Genomic DNA, 14,060 nt, shown 5'->3' with positions numbered 1-14,060 from the left:
CACATTCATCTGTCTTATATTTCAAATTGCAGTGGGCCAAATTTGCAAAGATTTGCAGTAAGGCTACATGAAAACAATGTAGTTAGTAGAGAAGTCTCTTCATCTTTTTTTTTTTTTTTTCCTGAAAATAAAAGAAATACAGGGGTATAACACACTTCCATATAATTAACACAATTGATGAGAGTCTCAGTTTTTTTAGTTATCAGTTGTAGATTCCTCTACAACTGCAGCTACTGGATTCAAATATCAGAGTAGGGGAGATACAAGAATCTCTTGATCTCAGTGACAAAGTGACTCTTGAGTAAATGAAGAATTCTATTAAAAATCAGGAAAGCAATCCTTTGTTTCATTCTCTGGTGTGAAATAACATTTCATAATACCCAAGTGTTTATTTGAAGGTGTTTCTCATTAGCCTGATAATGCTGCAAATACATACAGTACAATGTAATCAGTAATAGTTAATTCAAAACTCCAAGAAATAAAAGACATATCACAGAGGGCTGCTAAGTGAAGGCTTAATAAAGAAAATGTTAGTATGTTAATATTTTAGTTGTAAAGCTAGTTACAAGGAGTTGTATAAGCAACAAAAAGATAGTGCTTTAAATTTGCATATCTTGCTCTTCTGCATTTATTTCTATACATGTCTAGTTAAACACAATGTCATCATATACAATTTTACATTTTAAATATGTACAATAACATTGCCCATTTTCAGACTGATTTTTTGGCAGAATATTTGTTTGTTTTGTTTTCATTGCTGACTTTGCAGCATGTTTCTTTAGTTAGAGAAAACCCATTCAAAGTTTCCTTTAATGCCATAAAGTTAACAGGCTATGTTCAAAATACAAAACACTTTTAAAAGTGCAGTTAAAATCAGGGATTTAATTTATTAAAAATTCATAAAGATTGAAAACCAGAAGGCTAGATTCTCAACAGAATATAATTTATTGTTATTTTTATTTGAATTGAGCTATAGTGATTTATCAAATTGAGGATCTGGCCTTTCCAATATAACATTAAGATAAACCTTGCTGTTAAGAATTATTTGTTCAATGACAGCAGCTCCCTTCAGAAGATAGTAATAATACTGAAGTTTACCTATTCACTTTTAATAACATGTTCACAGAACAGAATGAAAAGCCATTCCAGAGAAGCAGACTGAATAATAAAATCTAATGATTCTAAATTGAGGTATATTTATATAATACAGTTCTTTCTGTAGGTCTGTACTTGAAGAAGTAGTGTGAAATGCAACCTAAGTAAACTTACATTACTACCACTTTGCTCTACTGGAGTTCAATCCTGCACTGTCTTCAAGCAGGTAAAAGCAACCATATGAATTATATTTTTAACTGCTGGCTTTAAATAAAATTTTAAAAAAACCAAAAACCAAACTTGAAAGAGTTGCACCTTAATATGGCTGGCCACGTTTTTAGTGAGTTTCAACACCTTCCAAATTTTAAACATTTTTTAGTTGTTTACTTCTGAAATGTTGATTATGAAAACTATTACTCCTCTTCTTAAAAATATCTGAATTCTTAAATGAGATTAAACTTTCTGATGAATAGTGAATTAGTCTTTTTCTTAAATTAGTATTGCCATGCTCTGTTCAGGTGGCAAATACTAAAGGGGAAATTTTGTGTGAGGATAAAAAAACACCTCTTGGTTATGGTTAATTTATTTTGAATAACAAAATTTGGAAGAAATATTTTCTGTAACAGTTCCTTTATGGGCATAGCTTTCATTTACTTACTAATTCAGAGTGATGTTTTCATAAGTGATTTCTGTAAGTATTTTGATATTCCCTATTCTGGCTACTGTGTATGTACCTTACTCTCACTCAAATAAAACATTTTCTAGTAGGAAAATAGACTGAAGAATCAAGGATTTTATCACCTTTAACATTTTACTTTTGTGTCTTATGTAGATGCTTTGGAACAAGGGTAAATTATAAACTCTTGATAACATAAAGAGGCAAGAGCAAACTGCCTGGTGTACCTTTTCTTACAAAGGGGGTTTTAGCACAAAGGCTGTGCGAGCATTGTACATTCCTTGAAGTTTTGGTCACAGAATATACTGAACTTTCAACACTGGTTGAGAATTGAGTACAAATTGGATGCATTCAGATGCAGCAGCAGCAACTGCTTATTAATCTTTTTTTTTTTCTTCAGGCTCAAAAAAATCCTTGTCCCCTGAGCCAGGGTGTCCGTTTGTTAGTTTTACTTTACTGTAAAGGATATTAGTAAGAGAATATGCAAAATAATTGTTCTAACCTCTTGTGAAGAAAAAAGCAAAGAAAGTACATAATGTGTCTGAAGGCAAATGAGCTCTACAAAAATAAGTTTTGACTGCTTCACAAGTGAGGCTAACAGTAATGCATCTTCAGCCTTGAGTAAGAGAGTACTTTGGAATTTCACATCTTAGGAAAAGAACTATTATCCTGTCCAATAAATAACTATGGAAATGTACAAAGTAAGGAATAATTATGTACAGCATTGATAAAACAACCACCATATTAGCTTAATGAAATATAACAGTAGATATTACCTTTCTTTAGTGTAATGTCTTAAAATTAGTAATAACTTGTTCTGCTTGGATCTTAACTTACACAATTGCACAGTTCCCTTTCTTTGGATCATTTCTTTAGGCCATAGACCACTTCTATTCTTCATCTGATGAAAAGATGTCATTCCAGACTGTGTAAGACTTTACATCATCTGGATCTTTGTTGCAGGTGCAGGTATTTCAGCCTGCCAGAAATACAGCTTCATCAGAGTCCTTGCCACTGTCTTCACTAGGCAAGCAGCCACCCCCACTTGGGGACCTACAGCTTAAGTCCTCTACACCAGACTCCTGGTCACTGTTGGCTGAGAGGTCAGGATCAGAGCTTTTCAGGTTGTCTTGTGTCAAAATCAGGGCGGAATCTTCGTCCCCTTGAGAAGGGCTCCGGGATGGAAATGATTTCAGATCACTGCTATACTCCTGGGGAGTGTTAGCTAAGCTGTTGTTGGAGGTATACAGTCCAAACTGTTTGCTTCGGTCTTGTTGTTTACTCTTGACTTTATTATTACCTGATTGTGATTTCTGAAGATTTGCCAGTCTCTGAAATAAGGGAAATAGGATTTACCATGTGGACACATTTAGGACCCAGAAATTCTCTTATATGTCCTTACTTTTTTTCTTTTTAAATAAACTTCCAGAGCCCAACCCACCCTTTAAAACTGACTATTTGCACTTTTGGAATATGAGAAGTGCACAATTTGTCACACACTAGTGCTGAATTACAGCATTCTTCTGAGCTACAATTCCTTCTGAGTTACAGAAGGATTAAACTTACTTTCAGTAGTACTTGTACATCAACACAGGTAAAATTTTATCCTTAAAGAAAAAATTCCATTTTTGTGTCTTAAGTGCAAAACTTTCACAATAGTTTATCTGAGAACAAAGATGATGGCTGAACATCCTTCTTCCAGAAAAGGATGCAGTGTGTAGGGGACTCTGCAGCATATGGAGCTAGGTTTCATTTATCATCAGTTACCAAGTCTAGGGTATCAAGCTCAGCTGTTTATTACCTCTTGCAAGACTTCCAGCTCTTCTTCCAGCTGCTGAGTTTCTTCCTTCACTGCCATCAGATAATCAGTAACTGACTGTCGAGGATGCAGCCCCTTCTCAAAGCGGTTGTACATGCCACTCCAGAACCTGGAATTGATGGCAAGGTCAAGAATTTTCCCATTTGGTGAAGTTGTCTCATGAGACTTAAATGAACACCTTTTTTTTGTTTTGTTTGTTTGTTTTTTACCCAGACACATATTGTCCTAAAGGATCTATCCATGCTTATTCATCACTAGAGTGCATACACGTAAGTTCATAGACTATTAGCAAGGTTCATGGTTCATTTGCATTTCCTCCATCCTGAAGGTGCAACTCATAGGCAGCTGGACATAAGCAGCTCAAATTAATTCTGATAGACAATAGAAAGATAGATGAATGTAGTTTAGATAACAACTGAGAAAGGTTCACTGAATGCAAAACTTTGCAAGCTTTTTTTTTTGTATTATTGTTCTACACTATGGGCTTTAGAGCAATCGTACCTATAAAGTAGCCAATGGTAAAGACAGTTTTTCATATTTGTAGTTCTCAATTTCATATTTGTAGTTCCCAATTGAGCTCAACTTCTTTGGAATTCTGTGTTACTCTGGTGCCCCTCCTGCCTTGCTGGCATAGGGCCACAGGCGGGCCCTGAGTGTGTAACCAGTTCACCAGACAGGTTAAGTAGCTGAGCCCTGCTGTCAGCTGCAGCTGTCTGGCCAAGGAGCTGACAGATATTTCTGGAGCTCGTGCATGGTGCTTGGTGGCTTATTATTCCTATCCCAATAATATACTATTTAAATCACATTCCCCCTTAAGTTTATCATCTGATAGCTCATGCTTGGAAATCTTTACGCACCCAAGTAATTCAATTAAAATCAACAGGATTACTTATCCATTGGAGGATCTGCTGTATCAGTACTTCTTTTATAAATCCCACCATCCCAAAGAATACGATTAGTGACTATTTTTAAATTGTTTTAAAGTGGATGTGACCTGGTATAGTAGACATGAAAAAATTCAATTTCTGTCATTTAGGATTTTTATTGGTTTCTTAACAGGTGCTATTACTTGCAACTGGAAAACAAACTGATCAGTTTTACTTAAATGACTGTTTTAATGAATTTCTAAGTTCTCCCAAAGTGTGTTAAGACTAATGGCACAATTAATCAGGATGTCAGTAGTAACATTTCTAAAGTGATGGTATTTTGCTATATTTTGAAAAAATATCAGGAAAAACTTAACTTCATTTTACCTGATATAACAACATAGGGAAAGTCTGGGTTTTTTTACTAAATACTTATTTTAGCAATGAAATCATATGATTTCTTGAAAAGATCCTTTTTACTTTTGACACCAGTTGATCCAAACTAACATCACAAAATCTTGGAATGGAAGAAGTTAAAGCAACTGTAAATTTAGAAACAACAGACGACAACAAGACTCAAAGAGGCATTTCTCAGTGGAAGAAGTGAGTAACCTTGAAATTAGGACACACAACTATCAATATAGCTTTAATCTTAATCTTCTTTTCAGACTAATACTCTGTTGTGGAATGGCGCAGAGGTGTTGGCTGACTATGAGCACATAAGGAACAAACATCCTGCATTGAGACTGAATTTACTCTGCATAAACGGCCTTATAGAACAAGAAATACTTATATACAAAGGTATTCTGTTCTGTACTAACCCATACTACAATTCCCAGCAGCAAGTGATACTACCTACTTGTACAAGAAGTTGCAAGGAGCTATCTGTGGGTGCAGGGTCCCTTGGGTTTGGCTGTGGTCTGATCTGTATAAAGGATTCAGGTAATCAGCACGATTTTTCCACAAGTGGGCCCACAATGAATAGGTTCGTTCTTTGATTCTGAAAAACAATACATTAAATAAAAATATATTAAAGCCTCTATCACAATTGAGGGATAGTGAAAGCTTAGATGCAGCATTCTTGTCCTCAATACTTCTAGTTTACAATCAGCTGCTTTAACAGAATTAGACTTAAGTTACAAGCATAGAGAAACAGAGACCCAAATTCCCTTGCTGGTCACTAAAAGCAAAATCAGATCCATTTCCCATAAAGCAAAAACAGCTAGAGCGAGTAGGTGGAGAGACTGGTTCCTTTGTGTGGTGAAGAGGATCATTTCCATAAAGTGAGCTTGCAGGCAGATCTCTGCACCAAAGGGATCTCCACATTTAAAAGCACTCCTGTTGCACCGAGCTGCAATTTCTTACACAGTTACGTCTTGAGATGTGGTGATCTGTGAAGGTTTGATTTTTAAATAGGCATTCACTGTAGCTGCTCTGCATTTGAGCAGTGAAAGGGACCAAATGGCAGCAGCCAGCAGTGACCAGCACCTCCTCTCATTGCTACTGCTGACATCCTCAGGCTACTTGAGAAAAGCAATGGATATCATCATGCATCAAGGACCCAGGGCCCTGGGAAGCAGATAAAAACATCAGCACTGCCAGGAGTGATGATGCTGTCTTTGTTTGGGCCTCAGGGCAGGTAGATTAATTCATAATTGCTTTGAGGCCAGAAGGACAGCAGAAGGACAGACAGCTAACTCAGTCCTAGGGAGGGCTACCAGACAATAAGTTTGTTCATAAGGAAGGACCTAAGAGAGCAGGACTAAAATGTCCTGACATGAGATCCAAAGACATATTAAACCACAGAGGAGCAGTTACTCTTAAACTGAGAACTTAACTAGAGTTGCTATAATTTCATACTAGAGTTACAGGGCCAGCTTGCCTTGTATTCTGTCAAGGCTGCAGTAAAGGCAGGCCCACATGGCTGAAGGCATAATGCTCTTGTCAATTTTCACTAATCCCCGTCACGTACACCATGGATTACTCTCCCAGCAGAGCCTCACTGCAGAGGATCAACTTTTTTTGGTATTAATCTGTGTTGCCAGAAGACAACAGGCAGCCTGTGCCTAATGCAAACTGGAGAATGTCTGATTGCTCAATGCACCACCAGCCGCAGACCTCATGCATAAGTACGCTACCAAAAAAACCATTTTCATACTTCAGCTCTCTTCTCTCCTTCTGGCTGTTACACAGGAAATTCCCAAACTGGCAAGAATAGATGTGATGCTGTATGTGGATGAGGAATCTTTCATTGAATTCAAAGGCACAAGGAAACTGTTCCATAAGCTGCCAAACACATTCGATGAACTGGTCAATAACAGGTGATATCTCCTTTGGATCTCCATCTAAATTGCCATACCTGAAACAAGACAAGATGCATCCAATTATAACCTGAATTCCTGTAAGAAAACTGAATTAACTCGAAGGAAAACAAACCCCCCGCTTTTAGTATGCAAGGTACATCCTAGGCATTCATTTCTAAAATCTCAAGTATTACTATATTTTTAGTTAGAAAAATGATGCAAGAATCATGAAGTAGAATGGAGGCAGAATTACAAACAAAAAAGTCTCTTTTATTTGGTGTCTTGTTATATTACAGCCACAAAAAGCTGGCTGCTGCATAGTCATGTTTTAATGCTATCAGTATAAATTTTACCCTGGTAACATAAGTTATCAGAAAAATGGCTGCAATGACTTAATGACAAAAGTGTGCCAGAAGACAGTTCCTTAATAGTAGATTATTCCCCAAACCAGAAAACTGAGCAGGAGAACTACCTGCTCTCATTATAACCTCAGCAGAAAACAGGTTAAAGCTGCCCTCTCTTGGTGAAATTTCTAGGAAGTGGCAAATGTTTACATGCTACTGTGACTGTCAAGTAAACATGAACCTTGCTGTGTATAAAAATGCCTCTTGGAACCACTTGCAATGAAGAAAAGGAGACTGAAAATAATAGGAAGAAGCATTTTCAGTCAATTATTCTCTATTATTCTCTGGGGGGGTATATTTGCCTTTATATTTACACATGCCAACAGAGTAGAATTTTATAAATATCTAAAATTGAAACTTTTATTACCATCAAAGAAAATACAGCAATATTGCACAGCAAACCAAAGCTATCAGTGGTTATTGCATTTCATAATACCTTTTGCCACTGATAATCAAAAACAACTGACAATATCATATGAACTGTAGCAATTCCTATGGAATTTCACAGGTGCTGTGAAGATGCTCAGATCTTCTGAACTTTGTTGGTTTTTTAAACTATAATAAATTTATATTCTAATCAAGCAATATAATGTAACTAAACCCCAATATAAAAATTGCATTTTTAATTTTTACAGAAAATAGAAGTAAAGTCATGAAAGAAAGAAAATGTGAAAATATACCCAAGTTTAAATATATTAAGTCTTCAAACTTTCATTACATTATAGCATTGACACTGGATCAATGTTCAAAACAACTTGTTCAAATAAATGACCTTCCACTTTGCCTGACATTTCTGAGCAGATCTTGCTGGGTTTTTTAGAACAGACTGAAACAGGAAGAGTACATTTTATGTAATAAGCAACTCACAGACATGCCTAAGATTAAGTACTGCCTTGGAAGATGTAGAAGTCCCTTTGATGAACAGGGATTTATGTGGGGGCCTTGGCACTCCTAGGAGATCTGAAGGAGTCCAAGGGGATTTTGCAAGCCAAATACTCACTACTCACATGGACCTCTCAGTGCTCACAGCAGCTGCAAGACCAGCACGCAGGACTCCCCTTAGTAGTTTTGGAGTGCATATACAGAAATATTCCACTCTGACTTTTCCAGGCAGCTAAACCATATAGTTGGAGAAAAGGGTATGGCAGTTTCCTGGGGCATTCTGTTGCTGTGTTTTGTAAGGCAGCAACAAAGAAGAACTGGAATGGCAGCAGATACAGACTACATAAATATATACATATAGAGAGAGGAAAACCTTAGCATTGCCTTACCTGTGGTTAAATTTGTGGCCAAAGGAAATCCAGTCTTTTTCAATTAACACCTAAAATGAGAATATTGCATTCAATGTTGTGGAGTGGAGCTGACACGTTGAAGCAGGCAGAAGGGTGGTGTAAACACGAAGTGCTGGAATCCCAGTAAATTCTTAGAATGATCAGAAAAGTGGCAAGCAAGAACTATGTAAACAAGCAGTATTAGAATCCCAACTAATTTTCAGAATTGGCAGAAGAATAATGTTCACTGCTTGCCAGCTCAGGGAAACAGCACTCTTCATGGATGCAGAGAGAGTGCCAGTATTTCAGCAGAACTTCCAATGTCTTGTTTCATTGCTTTCTAAAACAGAACTTATAAATGTCTCAAACATCTATTTAACATGTGACCAGTAACTTGATAACAACTTCTAGATGCTTTACTACTGCTGATTGACCTGGGAAAGGGGCAGATTTTCCAATATAGCTGCTCATTGCAACCTAATGTCTAGAAAAGACACACTTCTGACACTCAAAATGTTCACTGCAAATGAATACAAATTCTTGCTTTCACAGAAGTTCTTTGGGCTGTGAGAAAGTTTCTTGGTCAAGATTAGGGAAAAAAAAAAGCCCCAAACATAGTTGACCAACTGATCCCCATCTTGAATAATGTTTCATAGAGAAATTGTAACATGAATATATGTAACATGAAGCCTTCCATCCTATTAAAAAAAAAACCAAAACAAAGTAAAACAAAAGGGTATATTTAAGGACAATTTATTTCCTATTTAAAAGAAAGACATTCATCTGAAGTGATGCCATACTACTTCATTTACTCTGCAGAAGAACCCGCTTACCATGAATCCCTTCATAGTTCTGTAATATGGATCCAATAGAAGGCTGGCTACAGAGCAAACCTGGGCTGTCCTATCCCAGCCATCAGAGCAGTGAACAAGCACACTCACACCTTCCTCAGCCACAGCCTAAGGATACAGAAAAAGTCAGAAAGTTCACAAGCAGGGAGGAAGAATGGCAAGAGAGAAAAAGTGAGACAAGAGCCATGGAGAGAACATTAATTTGGGAACTAGGAAAGCTCATTCATTTTTTACTCTACCACAGAGTTCTTAAATAAAGTTGTGTTATTTGTCTCATTTGAAAATCAGTGTTATTACTCTAATTTGAAAAGTTTTAATTCACCCCAGACCATGCAATATGGTAGTTGAGAATGACCTGTTTATGCTCCACTACAGGAAGATGTGGGATTCATTTCAGTTAAAATACATCAATGTGTCAGAGCAGACAACTACCTACAGCAGATTCAGATGCTCCAACACATCTCGTGCCACTTACATGCCACTAAAAGCATAGCCATACTTGCAATATGGCTCTTAATTTTTCATCTTGATGGTAGTGTCATTAAGGTCAATGTCTATTTCCAATGCCATCACTAGCCTGGACATTATTGCAGCACACTGCTGTAAAGGCTTCTGGGAAAGTTGGTGGTAGTGGGAAACTTCCATGTCTAATAAGCAAGATTTTATCAGTATCTTTAATGTAATAATCAGGGAGAGAGGATTCCATTTTATACATAAACACATAAAGAAGAAATTGTACTGAGTTCTCCAGAGTCTGGTGTTGGATTATTTTTAGAATTTGAAGGTTGGTGTTGTTTTTTTTTAATTCTAAGGGTTTTGGCTTTTTTAATTTCTAAAGAGAATTGAATTTAGGAAGTAGAAAATAAAGTAGGTTCGGAAAAATACTGTTAGGGGAAAAAAAAGAAAAACATTTAGGTTAATTTTGAGCTTAATAGGGAATGAGGAATAGTAATAAATTATCTATGTTTATCTCAAAAGACAAAAATAAAACCCCTGTGGGCAGAGGACCAAGAACAAAGAACTGAGAACCATTCAAATAAGAATGGGTCAAAATGCATGTCAGAAGGCACTAGGCTAGCAAGCACATGCACAAAGGATAATAAGACTAACCACTGGGGAAAAACTGGCAAAACTAATGTAAAATGACCTTATTTCCATGAGCTAATGAAAAGGAGTAGGTCTGGGAGTAATAATATGTGTATTTATTGCACATTTGCTGTTCAGGTAAGAAACTACAGTTGCCTACCGAGAAGGAAGAAGCAATGCAAGAGAAACAAACAGTTAGTAAGGAGAGAAAACCAGGAGGTTTTATCTGTATAGTTGTGGGCAGTAAGTCATGTGAAAAAAACAGCCAATAAGAAATGGTAATCTCAAAGATAAGAATTGAAGCAGTAAAAGGCAGAGCACAAGGTAGGGGGTATGAAAATTACAGCTACTGCTGGCAGATGACAAATGTCTACATTACTTTGTGGGGGAGTAGGGGAAATAATATCTTATTAAAGCCAAAACTATTTCCTGGAAGAACTGTCAAGTATATAAAAGTAGAAGCTGCTAGAGAGTTTGGCCATGGTAATACACAGGAGCTGGTTCAAAAGGTGAATTTGGTTGGTTGCCTGATAACTCAGTAGCTATATATTGTGTATAATATAACGTATTATACATTATATACAGCTGTATGTATGTATTACAACTACCACTTCCACCAAAAAAAAGTCCAGAAACCAGTGGAGGAGGCAGGGCAAACAGGGAAAGAAACAGTAACAATCACTCTTGGGGAGTAAAGTAAGGACATTCAAATGTCTGCCACAACAAGACACAGGCTAGTAGAGGCTTTGGCACAAAAGAACACAAGATTTTGTTTACTATTTTAGAAAAACATCAATACAACAGCACCTAAGAATCATCTCTCCTCATACACAAAGCACTGCAAGATGGGCTTTTTTCAGGTATAATATCACTGAAAAGATAACAGAAGTTACCCGTAAGCAGAGAATTTGGTCCTCATTTACTGTACCTGCTTACTCCAAGTTTTGTTCTCATTTTACACACTTTACCTTCGCAATAAAAATGCCAGCGTCCATAATGGCTTTGATGTGCTTCAGCCAGCCAGAATTTTCTAAGCCCCACAGAAAGTCACTCATTGAAGGTGATTTCAACTCACAAACTGCAAAGTAAGATACATTTTAAAGGTATAGTAGTTAGAGTCCCTTAAGCTTCATTGACTATACAGCCTTGGAGTTACCTCTTCTTCAGATAACCACTGTGTAAAGCATACATGTTTTGAAAAGAAAGACTACATGTCTGCCAAATTTAACCTTTGAGAAATGGGGCTGGGTCAAATTTCTCCCAATATGTTGATTTAATTTAAAAAGAGAAGCTGTCATGAAGCCTATTGCAAGCAATCCAAATCCATCCTTCTCTGAAACATGTATTTTCCAAGGAGTGTTGGGAGTGAAGTTTTCAAACCCCTGGGAGGAGTTCATGTATTTGATGATGAGGGCTTGGAAGCAGAAAGTATTTGATTTCTGCACTTGGACAGGCAGACAGTCACCTAAATGGTTCCACTGCCTCCTACTCCCAGCATCACCACAGATGATGGTGGTTGAGTTAAAGTGGTTCACTCCACAGTTCTCCATCCCTGAATTAAACTTTATTAAAGCTTCACTTGGAGTCAAAAAGTATTCTGATGGTGAGGACAAGACATAATATATCAAGGGAAATTTTCCTGAAAATCTTTCAAACTCTATGCCACATTTGAAGAAAAAAAATTGCTCAGTTTTTTCTCTATGTTCTTATTCTGCTGTATCCAAGTATCTATTTTTTAAATAGTAAAGAGTTTGTGACATCAGAAGAAAAAAAGCAATCAGAATCTAAATAAGGTACCTCAATCCTGCAGAACACATACTGAATGAAATTTGGTGCAAGCTATTTTCAACAGTCAGATGCTAAAATCACCCCATAAATAGGCTACATCTTTATTTTGATCCATGTAGAGTTATACTGTTTTTAAAGAAAAAATAAATTAGCCAGTGAAATTAATTTTCAGAGTACAGTGGAAAACATCATGGCTTTTACTGAGTTAATGTATGATCTGTCAATTACTAATGCTTAGTAAGTCTCTTGTGGTCTGAAAATCTTAAAAGACTCAGTTATTTATGGGCATTATGGTCCCTGGCCAATAGCTTTATTTTCCTTCAGTGTAACTGAAATTTAATTTTACAAGTCAAAGGCAGAGTTTACACCATATCTGAACTATCTGACTGTCCTAACTCCATTTAGTTCAGAACCAAAATGGCCTAATGTGTCCGTACAAAGTCTTGCAATGTTTATATGTAAGGCCCCTTCCAGATGGTTATTTTAGAAGTAATTTTTGGAGGATATTTTTAAAGATGCAGAGATAGCAGCACTGAAAGCAAACAGCTTTTCACATGATTAATGTTTCGGTGCAGATGGAAGCATGACTAATTAGTGGCTGAATACTGGCTGAAGCTGCTGTCTCTGTTTACAGAAGCCCAAGGTAAGGCTGAAACAGTGCTTTGCTCATTCCCACTCCTAAATTGGAGTCAATATTTACTGACCACTTCACTGAGCAAAGTTCATACTGTCCTAAATGCATACACTGTATATTCCACATGACTTTGGCAACTGATCTGGACCTTAATACTGAGTTCATTATGAATTCAGTTTTCCTAAAGGGAAAGGGCATTTCCGTCTCAGCAGAAAAGGTACTGAAATCTTTGAGAAAAATTGCCTGCTTCATGCACAGTGTATGCACAGGAAAATCAAGAGCCAACGGGCAGAGCTCTGGGAATTCCAGCAATGCACCCAAGTCTCAGAATGGGAGGAAGAAAATGAACTGCCTCTTCCACCAGTAAAAGTACCAGAGGGGTGTGCTGGACTAGTCCCCCCATTCCTGGCAGGACGGCCATAAGTAGAGGAAGGAACAGTTACTGTGGGCCAAACCCACTGGGTTTCTCACTGCCTGATCTGTCACAGAAGTCCAAGGACCAGAGGGCTGCTCCCACATCAGCAAGGGCTGCTCCTGGTAGGAGGGGAGCAGAAGCTCCTACTTGCTCTTTAAATACAGACAGGGAGCATGTGGGGCCATCCCCTCAGTGCACAACACACGGGAGTCAGGTCTCAGCTGGCCCCTGGATGTGCAGCACAGCCCACCCCACCCCAAGTGCCAAACAGCAGCCTCAGGCAGACCTTGGATACTCATCAAGGAAAGTCCCCGGGTAATGTCATTCTAACGTTAAAAATTGTTTCAAGGAAGTTTGCACACAGGATCACAATTATCTCAAGGTTCTTCACATAGACCCATCTATAAATAAAAATCCATACTACACTAAAGGCAGCAGAGATAGGTTTCTTTTTTTTTAAAGAAACTTCCATCATGTTGAAATGCAATTCACTTCCACAGTACAGTCAAAGCTCAACATGTTTTGCATATTCTGAAAAAAAACCCCTTATTAAAAAAATTTATTAATTTTATAATGCTGGTATAAATAACCAAAAATCAACATTATACTTGGGTAAATATATGTTAAAGTAAGATAAATTGGCATGAAATAAAGTCAATAAAATCACAAAGCTGAAACCAATTTTTCAGCTACTAAAATAAAATAGTATTTTATTTATTAATAATTAATTTTTAATTAATTTTACCTACTCAAATAAAATATTGATATTTTTATAAGTATAAATTTATTTCCTCAGCTTCCCCCCCCAAAATAATGAATAATTAAGCGAACACATTCCTAATCTAAGTGCAT

At 37.0% G+C, this 14,060-nt stretch overlaps 1 protein-coding gene across 2 annotated transcripts in view; it reads right to left on the bottom strand.

Annotated features, from left to right (window-relative positions):
• Window positions 1-369: 369 nt before the first annotated feature.
• Window positions 370-14,060, bottom strand: part of MTMR7 (myotubularin related protein 7) — a 41,867-nt gene continuing 28,176 nt past the window's right edge. Inside the window, exons 8-14 of one of the 2 annotated variants that reach the window (XM_059844731.1) lie at window positions 11,340-11,449; window positions 9,268-9,393; window positions 8,435-8,484; window positions 6,615-6,815; window positions 5,316-5,456; window positions 3,573-3,699; window positions 370-3,102 (exon numbers count right to left, since the gene is read on the bottom strand). In XM_059844731.1, coding sequence (XP_059700714.1) covers window positions 2,746-3,102; window positions 3,573-3,699; window positions 5,316-5,456; window positions 6,615-6,815; window positions 8,435-8,484; window positions 9,268-9,393; window positions 11,340-11,449 — 1,112 coding nt within the window. In that variant the 3' untranslated portion in view covers window positions 370-2,745. The remainder of the gene's footprint in view (window positions 3,103-3,572; window positions 3,700-5,315; window positions 5,457-6,614; window positions 6,816-8,434; window positions 8,485-9,267; window positions 9,394-11,339; window positions 11,450-14,060) is intronic. The other variant, XM_059844732.1, reaches the window with a different exon arrangement.

The sequence above is a fragment of the Haemorhous mexicanus genome, chromosome 4 (assembly GCF_027477595.1).
Source record: "Haemorhous mexicanus isolate bHaeMex1 chromosome 4, bHaeMex1.pri, whole genome shotgun sequence".
Taxonomy (NCBI): Eukaryota; Metazoa; Chordata; class Aves; order Passeriformes; family Fringillidae; genus Haemorhous; species Haemorhous mexicanus.
This window is presented reverse-complemented; position numbering and strand designations above follow the sequence as displayed.